This window comes from Acanthisitta chloris, unplaced genomic scaffold, assembly GCF_000695815.1.
Source record: "Acanthisitta chloris isolate BGI_N310 unplaced genomic scaffold, ASM69581v1 scaffold2099, whole genome shotgun sequence".
Classification (NCBI taxonomy): Eukaryota; Metazoa; Chordata; class Aves; order Passeriformes; family Acanthisittidae; genus Acanthisitta; species Acanthisitta chloris.
The window spans coordinates 57,048-67,465 of NW_008689608.1; the positions used below are offsets into that span (position 1 = coordinate 57,048).

Below are 10,418 nucleotides of genomic sequence, written 5' to 3' on the forward strand. Positions count from 1 at the left end.
GATTCCACTGGGGAACATCTGTGGGAGCACCTTGACTCAGGATGTGCAGTGGTGAGTTTTGAAGGCTCTGCACATGGGCACAGTTTGTTTCTGTGTTGGGTGTCAGGTGCAATGCTGGTGTAGACATTGCACAAAAAAAGAGGTAAAAGGCTAAGCACAGTGAGGCACAACCATGAGAAGGCTCTAAAAATCATGGAAGAGGTGGAGGGCTGAACTGTCCACCAACACACCTTCAGTATCAATAAAACAAGTCTTGAAAAAGGCCAAGGACCTTGCAGCTCACACCAAGAAACCACACCAAGAAACCCTTGCCAAGGGGGCTGTTTTCTTGTATTCCAATTCTAAAACAAGCCTGACTGTGAGCAAGAGGAATGTGCTGACCTCCATGAGCCTGCCATGGCTCTGCCTGCTGGGATTCCATCCGAGCACAGAAGCCTTCACAAGGACTGGGAGCCTCCTTCAGGCAGAATCCAGCCTTCAAAAAGCAAAATCCAGATGCAGTCAAGCTTGCTACCAGTCCGAGAGAAGGCAAAGGTGTAGATTTGAAGATGGCTGAATATTTTCCCTGTTTCACTCTAACAGTGTTGTGGTTGGAGCCTGACTTTGGTTGCATTTAAAGCCAATGAAAACATGTGAGTGTAGATCCAGAAAGAATCTGACATTAAGTAAATCATAATTATTCTCTCTTCTAAAACAGAATATGGGTTACTTAGCACTCTGATGCCTGAACCATCTGTGAAAAATTAGTTAACTAATGAGCCAAAATACATTGCAGCTTCTATGTGGGTACAAGGTGTTAACAAAGTAAATACATTGCAGTTTCCCTGAGCATATTATCAGCCATATGATTTTTGGAGCCATGTGCTAGGCATTTTGTGTTTTCTTTCCTAGGAAGCTTCATTTCAGTTAATTGTCTCTCTCTTCAGTTCATGGGGAATACACAGAACAAGCTGTACATCATCTTGAGTGTATTTTGATGAAAGACTGAGAGGTGTGGGGTCTGGAAAGAAGATGGGTTGTTAACAGGGAACATTTTGTGTTTGTTCAGACCCTAGGAATGCTGACTTCTGTTTTATGGAACTTTAATGTCAATATGGCTGCTCTGAAGAACTTGCCCTCACAGATCTCCATTTCTCTTGGACTTTCTTTCCTCTGTCTTGGATAATTTGGCTTTTTTTTCCTGTTTGTGATCACTTGTCCAACAGTGGAGAAGAGTTCCTGCTGGCTAAATGGATGGGTTTGGCAGCAGGAAGACTATCTCATGTCAGACAGGATCACATCTTGGACTTGCTGGTATTGAAAGGTGTAATTTCTGCCCCCCCATCATTGCCCTTCTCAGCCATGCCCACTTCAAAATAAATTTCAACATCTGGAGGCCAAATGTATTCAAAGCCAGATTCACCTAGGCAGAAGAAGAAAGTTCCTTTAGCGGCCCAAGAGACATAACTGAAATCCTGAGAGGGATGTTTGCATCTACTACAACATGCAGAATTATTTCTGGATTTTCAACCTTGTTTTCCTACATCTGTGGCAGAATCCTAACATTAAGTTCCAATGTAGAAGCAAAAAAAAATATGATGAACTCTCATGTAGCATCTCTCTAGGATCCTTTCCTAACCAGCTATCCTAAATGCAGGAAAACTGGTCTAGCTACAAACCCAGCTTCTAAATCCAAGATAGGCCTGGGTCACAAACTGCCTTCTAACCTGACTCAGAGGCATTACTCTGTGGATGGAAGTGGGTGAAGATGGAGACTGAATAAGAGACAGGCTGACCGTGCTATACAGACTCCTCATGAATAATCACCTTGCTCAGGGCAACCTCTCACGTGCAGGACCCCAAGGGGAAGACAGACACTACATGATGACTGTAGGGAACTACTGAGATTAAAACAATTAAAACAACAGGAACAAAACAAACATAATGGGACAAAACCAGACAGGAACTGTTCCAAAGAAACACCATCGGATGGAAAATCAAGCATTCCTCCTTTGCCATTAGGCCCATAAGAAATTTGTTCTACATGCAGCCGGGATGAAAAAGAGGAAACAGAAAGAAATGTTAGGAATTTTTGGAATCATGCCTAGCAGAGGGATATTTGGAGTTGCAAAAGTAAAATGATTGATGCAAGTTTCTTTCTTGTGGTTTATTTTTTCTTAGAAGGATGATAAATGGCTCCTTCACATGCCAACAATTACAAGACAGGTAGGATGTTCCTGTTCGTTTGTTTTTATAATATCAAAATTAGGATACAAGATTGATGTTTAAATAAATAAATAAATAAACAATCAGCCTTGTATCCTAATTTCCATATTTGCAAGACTGAAAACAAACACTGGAGAGAGTGCAACAGAAAGCATCTCAAAGGTGTGAGAATCCGTCCACCTTCATTTTTAGGACCCTGAGTCATTTCAGAGCCTGAACAACACAGGATGCAAGAATTGGTTCCTGCACCACCTGTCCTGATGGTGCAGGTTGTCACCTGAAGATGGTCGTAACAACTTCTCTAATGATACTGCTGATACGGAAAGTGCTGACTCTTATGTGAACTGACTTAAGAAATGTAGCAATTATAATTCTTGGGCCTCATCCACTACCACTTGATACATCTTTGATTCTTTGGGCTGGCTCTGGCTTGGGACCTGTGTGACCAGAAAAAATCCTTCAGCAAGTGCTCATCTGGCTTGTAGTAATCCAGAGACCATAGACTAAATGTCTCTGCATTGAGCTATGTTAACAAACAAGTGTAAGGCCACACATGCACTTTCGGTCAACATGTTTTCCTTAATAAACACCTCAATAAATAATCAGCTGGAGCATCTTCTTGTTACTTAAAGCTATAGCTCTTGAGAATCTACTAAATCCTTACAACTCACATTCCTCATGGTTGTAACATGAGAAACGTGCATGGCTGCTGCCAAAAGGAACCACACTTCTGTCATCTCTGAGATCACCATCCCAGTTTGTGGATTGTGATAATCCTGCTCCAAGAAAGTCAGTTTTCATGATGCACTTTGAGGGGGCAACTTATGTCCAGGAGTATGGCTATGTGCAGTGTCCAAGCTCTGCTACTAACTTAGGTCTGGGTCTGTGCTTTTTAAGGATTTTTCTTTTTAAAGGAAGGTCTCTGAAGCTATTTCAGAGGCCACTAGGTAAAAGCATGTGGCAGCTGCAGGTCTGGGCTCAAAAATGCAAGATTTGACTTGCCATAAATTTGGTGTTTGCCAGGATCTGAATTGACTCAGTGAATTAAAATGCATACCCTTTGCAGGGCTTTACAAAATGGGTTTCCCACCCCTTCCAAACAGCATTTCATTTTAGGAAACACCAAAATGCTTTCCCCATGAGAACTCCCTCTGCAAGCATGGATCCAAGCCAGGGAAATCCCATACTCTGCAAAGCTGTGCAGTTCACATGGCACAGGATGAGTGTCCCTTCTGGAAAATGCTCTGTGAAACCAATGGTTACACCACAGCAGCCCCCTGCCATCACCTCATACAGCAGACACATTCATAGCCAAGTGGATCAGCCAGGATCCAGATTCCAACTGCAGGGCTTGAAGAATTAGATGCTCCCATTGCTGCTCAGTGGGAACTGGGCATTTTACTTCCCTGCACATCACTCTTGAGTTTTCATAGCCCCTTCCCTCCATCTCCCCCACCTCCTTGCCCCAAGCTTTCGTGATTAACATGGCAATGGAGATTGAACTGTGTGCATACATTGATTTGCTGAGTGGTTTGGCAAAAGAAAGCAAAGTCAAGCTACTTACCTCAGTGCAGACCCCTTTGGCGTTGCAATACCATAGCCTTTGGAGTCCAAGTTACCTCCCACCTTCATGGTGTCACAAGGCTTCCGCTGCTCGATGTACTCGTTCATCGTGGACTCCAAGAGGTATGCATACTTCCCTTTGGACTTCCTCACCCGGATCATCCCCTCTTCTGTCGTCCTCACAAAAACGGAGGGTTCGGCTGACTTCATGTATGTCCACATCTTCTCAAACACTGCTATTTTGGATCGCTGCGTAGGACAGCAGAAACCCAACAGAAGTGTTAGCAGAGGTTTGGGTGCCCCGAGATTTCCAGCTTGGACTGAACACATACCCACATATCACAGGGGCTAAGGAAGGCAAAAGTGGTCACAGGATGCTAATGAACCTCCTGCCATTTCTGCGCCAGGGCCCAGATCAATCCCTGATTTCTGTCACATATTGGTGTATGGAGTGATTTTGTGGGTCAAATCAAGGGCAAACCAAGCTGGAAATCAGGAGACAGTTTCATCCGGATTTGCTCAGAGAAGCTCACTGGTAACATGTGGAAGCACACCAATATTCCATATTTGTGTTCACAATTACAGAATATCATGTGTACTGGAGTTACTGCCAGTCTTCTGGCAGGTTGTAACATGGTGAGGTAAAAGCAAGAGAAAAAAACAGACCTGAGCTGAAGATGAGAGAGGACGGGCCTGAAGGATGTGTCAAACAAGAGGCTAAGCAAAACGTTTGCATTAAAGTTTCCTTTTTACCCTAAAAAATTCCTTAGTGGAGCCAGCTTCCAGGGTTCCATAGGCGATTTCCGTCTGCTTGGCCAAGTCCTCTGCACTCTCGATGGGAGAAACCATCCTCTCCACAGTGAGGAAGGCAGCCAGGTTAGCTGTGTAGGAGGATATGATGATCAAGGTGAAGAACCACCAGACACCACCAACTATACGGCCGGAGAGAGACCTGGGCACAGAAAGGAGAGTCAAACAGGAGGATGGTGAAGGTCCAGAAGGTGCAGCTTGCTCTTACAGGCCCATCATTTACCTGGTCATTTACCCAAAGTCACATTCTCCAGCCACATCCAGGGAAGCCAGAGATCTGTCTCAGTTCTAAATTTGCTTTTTTTCAAAGTGTCAACATAATGAGAGGGAGGGCATAAAAAATTCACAGTGAAAATTCCTTAGCAATAAGCTGATTGAATTTGCTTTGATTTTTAGTTCCTTTCAGGGTATAGAATGATCTCAAAATAAGACATGGACACAACTGATGAGGAAGTTTAGCTGGGCAGGGCAATGCCCATCCAAACTGCAGCTCTGGCAAGGTCTGTGTTGTGCCAGGTACTCCAGGCAGGAAGGAGCCAGATCAGACACACAGCCCAGCTGTGAACACTTGGTCAGCTCCCCATCACCTGAAGTTCAAAAAAACAAACCTCTGTGTGTTTGTGTAAGACATATTGAAGCTCAGAGAGGAGTTATGGCCTTCATGAATAATTTGCCTACTGGCATTTTCTGTTTTGTATTCAGCAGATGGTTAGGCAAGATGTTCATAATAATGCTTTAAAATCTAGGTATTTTGCACTGACTGCAATCAACTAGCCAATTATCAAGCAAATAAGTCAAGCAGGCAATGATGTATATTAGAATATTTTCAAATAATTTTGAAAACTGGAAGATAATTTTAGAATGATGTCAGTATCCATGCATTCTCTCTAAATTATTTATATGCTCCTTCTCTAGATGCAGAGCCCCATCCCAGATAGAAGGTAACCTGCTATTTGAGAAAGCCAGACCTGCCTGTGAGAAACACCATTTATTTCTCCATGGGGGACCATGTCTCAGTATTGCCTTTCTGCTCCTCTGAGTCACTCCAAAGAAATATGGTTTATGGGATGGTAACAGAGATAGCCCAGTCCAGCTAAGGGCTAAAGTTAGGTGAGATAAATGCTTCCCATCTGCAGAGAATACTCAGCCTGCAGGACTGTCAGCACAGATGACTTTACCTTTTGTTTCATATTTGGAGAGGGATTGGGGAGGGAGGCAGCTATGGATTCAGCTCACACATCTTCAGATTGATGAGGAAGAGGAAGAAAATTAGCGTGGATGATGTGTGCTCAGGGAAGGAAGTGCTCAGAAAAGGCACAGAGGCATTAAACAAAAGTAACCAGATAATGTCAAATGCAACAATCTCTGCTGATGAAGGCCACTTTGAGCTGGCAAAATCCATTTGCATGGCAAATAATCACATTCATCTCCAGCTGCAAATTACATAGCCTTTTCTTCCTGACGAAGCTGGGATATTTCTGCGACTTGTTTCAATCCCTTCAGCAGCAGTCAGCCGGATTCCTGTCTCTAGACCCTCGATATCCTGGAGATATTCATTACCAGCTAATCCTACAGGGGCTGCTTGCTGTCAGCTGCAGATGGCTTATGCTTCCCAGCTCCACACCTGGCACTGAAAGCATGGAAAAGTAACTGTGCAGTTTGGAGACCAGGAGGTAACAGGGAGGGATGGGGAAAGAGGGAGAGGGGGCTGTAGTTTCTTTCCCCTGGGAGACAGATGGATGCAGACAGGATGCATGTGTGTATGGACCAGTCTCATCTGGGCAGTGTCTGCTGCTGCTGCTGCTGGTCATTCCTCCTCACGGCATGAGATGCTGTGAGGAGGTGAATGCTCACTCTCATAGACTGTGGAGGAGAGAGATCAGCATCTTGTTGGAGCTACCAGCATGGCTAGGGCTTCATGTGTATGATGTTTTGTTGCAGACACTGCTAGTGGGCAATGTTTGCCCTCATTGATTGACTCGGAGCTAGAAGCTGTGAATCAAAACTGCTGTAAACACACAGCAGAGAAAACACTCAGCATATGGGCTCTGCAGGACATTGTCTTTTTGCTCCATAGCTGTGTAGCATTTAACAAGAGGGAGAGCTGGCCAGTGATGGAGGCTCTGGGAGGACACAGCAATACAATGAAGAATGTAATAATAGCCATTATAAACACCACACAAACAGATGCAAACCCACGTGACACCCCCACGGCTCAAGAGCAGTGAACACAGATTAAACACAACAAGTTGGATTTTGCTGCCTAACCATATGGCCTATTTAGACTCTGAGCCAATGCCTGTCACTGTTTCACCAAGTCAAGTGCTTGGAAAGGCAATATCCATTACCATCTTATTCTGTTGCTTCTGCAGACCAAGCAGGAGAACAGCAGTGTCTTCATCATGGGACACATTTGCTAAAGTGCTTTTGTAGTTTAGGAGATAGTGTCCCATTTCTAGAAGTGACTTCAACACTAGGGACCTAAAAGCCTGGTCAAAAACCAGTGTGACTTAGAATTTTTATGCTCTAGTAAGAGCAGTCACAGAGGCAAAGGTAGAGCTTGTAGTTTTAAGTCACTTTTAGAGTTTGAAAGTCTCACTCTGGAGGTAAGTAATAGAAAATGACCTTCCACTTGACTAACAAATCAGCAGCTTAAGCCCTAGCTCAAGTTCATTTCTCTTCACTAATGGGCAGTATGGGGTTTAAATCCTCTTGCATGGAGAATTTATGTGTCCCCATACCTGCTCCAGTGTAACAGGAGGGCAATCAGCTCTGCTGTGTGGAATCAAGTTACTAACTCTGTTACAGAGCTAAGGTGAGATGGAGCACACTGGTTAATACTTTAAAGATATGCTAGAGTTCAGATGTTTGGATTTGTGTGTTTAACCTCTGGATTTATTCACATTCTTTGTCATAGTAATACTTGCAAATAGCAGGATTTAAAAAATATTTTTGGCTAAAATAATCAAGGATAACAGTGAAAGAGACTTTAATGAATTCTGGGATGCAGAAAGGGATGAAATATCCAGATAGACTAGACTGTACATTTTTCAACCTGTGTTATTCTTTCTGCACCTAGAGTCTTCTTTTCTACACAATCCAAATTAAGACCTTTTGGTTTCTTCAATCCCTGCCTGTGCTGGATAAAATCACACACATACCCCCACTCTCTCCTGACTTGCTCCTCACAGAGCAGGATGCTTCTTTCCAGCATTACCCTTGCAGGAGTAAGAAATAAATTCTCTGCCTTCATTATCCACAGGGCACAATCTACTTAAAACTAGAGCTGGCTGGGAACCAGAATTTCAGTACTGTGGAAAACTCTGAAATTGTAAATAAAACCTTAATATTCTCAATTGGAATGCGAAGATAATGGTCACAAATATCCTCTAAAAGTAGCACTCCCAAAATGGTTGGTTTGGCTCTGTCCAAGCTTTGCCTTTTTCTATTACTTACAGTTTAATTTCTGAAAGGCTAAATGGTGTAATTTTAACATGGTAAACAATTTTTTTTTCTGCTTTCTCGTTACAAACAATTTTCTTTCAGCTTTTATAATACATTAAACCCTCACATGTATAATTTAGAAGATAATTCTGGGAGGTGCTATTTTATATCTGTCTAATGAAAAAAGTGTAGATGACGAAGCTGAAATAATTTTTACTTTCTTTGAACCTTTCCTTGCTAAAGCAACTGTATTTTGCCAGCAGAAAACAGAAACGATTTGGAAGTTCCCTTTGTTCCCATGAAGAGATTTGTTTTAATGTTTTAGCCTTAGCATCCGTGGAGTCTTCACAGAAGAAGAAAATCATGCAACTATAATCTCATTTCTTAAAACAAAATGCAATCCTTGATCAAACAATTTGCTCTTTGATCTTATCCCTCACGGAAGGTAGGAAAAGCTGACAGGAGTTTGCCTCTGCTTTGCCATATTATTAGAAGAGCACGAAACATTTTTGCAAAAAGCATTAAGATCATCAGAAAATATACAGAGTAAACCTCACTGGAAAACCGTTAAAGCACCATCTCAGTTCTCTCTCACTCCTCCCTTCCCCCCACCGAAATCCATTTCTTATGGAGAATTACACCTAAACTGACAGTGTTTTAATTAGAAGTGCATATCTGGGATTCTAAAGCCATAGTTGCTTTGGGAGGATTTCCCAGATTTGCTGTTAAATTCAAGTCTAATAAAGGCTCACTTAGTCAACTGACATATTTGTCACTGAATGAATTTATGCAAAACTGTTGAAAGAAAAGCTCTTCTGTGCTTGTGCTACTGATTGTGGGTCAAACCCACTTTTGGTCTTCTACCCACACAAAGCCTCTGATCTCCAGCACTACTCTGTGAATTTGGTATGATCTAGACAATTTCATGGTTGTATCTGAAGTCTGACTTGGTAGTGGGTTAGTTGCAAATATTTAGCTCCAGTTTTGCTCTTATTTTAAACAAATTTTCAACATTAAACTCTATCAACGTAAAGAGCTTTCCTTTTTCTCTGTGTCACAGGCAATCTGGCATGATTGGTCTCACCACTTTCTCTCTGACCCTGACATGAGCCCCAGATATGCTCAAAAAGTCTGTGATTAGTCAAAGACAGAGGAAGAAACTCAGTGTGGGGTTGTGGAGCTGGGAACAGCTCTGTGTGCATCCATCATGCACAGACTGCAGAGCTCTTACCCTCTCACACTCTGCTACGCCATGGAAAGTTTTGAACGAGTTAACAACTGTTTGTCACAAAACTGGAGTGATTATATTACATGATTCTCTGTCCATGATGCATTATTAATTTCCTCACCATATTAGTTTGCTTTTACTTGTTATTAAACCCTAACCCTTGGTACATGAGTCTAGAAATCTGCTCTTTCTCATAATTTCACACAAAGCATGACAGGTAATCTGACCCCCAAAGCTACAATATGGATTGCACAATCCTAGCACAAGTCTTTTTAAGAACAGACCTTGGGGTCGCTCACTGTTTAAATATTGCAACAACTGAACATGTCATCTGCAAATACACAGAATCTCCCCAGATTCAACAGAAGGATATATATGTGTGAGACTTTAATTACAAGTCATCGTTTATTTACTGTTTCTTTCTGCCTAAGCTAATGGCCTCGGACAGCAGTCCATGCTCCCTCTCCTACTGTTTCATCTCTTCTTTTGCAGAGTTTGTTGGCAATTTTTTCCCTTCAATTTCCCTTTAATGGGCAAAACCTCATTCTAAAATGAGTTTTCCTGCTTAGTCAGAAATGCATCATGCCACTTGTGGTTCTCCAGTCATTGGAGCTTGGATTGCTGCAGTGCTAAGTATAAGCATGACTGCATGGAGCAGCTACGTGCTGTTTTCAAGACATTCACTTAGCATTTTGACAGGCAAGAGGTACCTAATGGCCTAATCAGAGGACTAGCATCCAGGAGCTGGGGTTTTTTTGTTCCTTGTGAAGCCCTGCTACATTGTGGGATCCAGGGTAGCTTACTTCATCTCTCTAATTCAGTTCCCAGCTGTGAGAGAAGAGGATGAATCACATTTATGCACCTCTCCTGGGTGCTTGTCCACCAAGTAGAATTTACCTCTGAGCTGCTTCTTTGCCCAATTCCCCTTCCTGACACATTCAATCCCAGCAGGCAGAGGCAGCATCAAATGGGCCCAGCTATGCAGGAGGTGATGTATGTCCTCAATAGCACTCTGCAGGTTGTGTCCTCCTGTAGTCCTCAATGGACACAAAATGAAGCCTGTGGATACGCAACAAACACAACTCACCTGCTCAGCTAAGTATGGTGTTGGATGTAGGTGCCAAGCAGACATGGACTGACATGGGCAGCAAGCCCCTCTGAACTTCAG

The 10,418-nt window shown here is 42.8% G+C and overlaps 1 protein-coding gene across 2 annotated transcripts in view; it reads right to left on the reverse strand.

Annotated features, from left to right (window-relative positions):
• GRIA1 (glutamate receptor, ionotropic, AMPA 1) overlaps nt 1-10,418 on the reverse strand; it is a 116,440-nt gene that overhangs the window by 11,556 nt on the left and 94,466 nt on the right. For both annotated transcript variants that reach the window (XM_009081472.1, XM_009081473.1), the window contains exons 11-12: nt 4,522-4,720; nt 3,770-4,017 (exon numbers count right to left, since the gene is read on the reverse strand). In XM_009081472.1, coding sequence (XP_009079720.1) covers nt 3,770-4,017; nt 4,522-4,720 — 447 coding nt within the window. The remainder of the gene's footprint in view (nt 1-3,769; nt 4,018-4,521; nt 4,721-10,418) is intronic.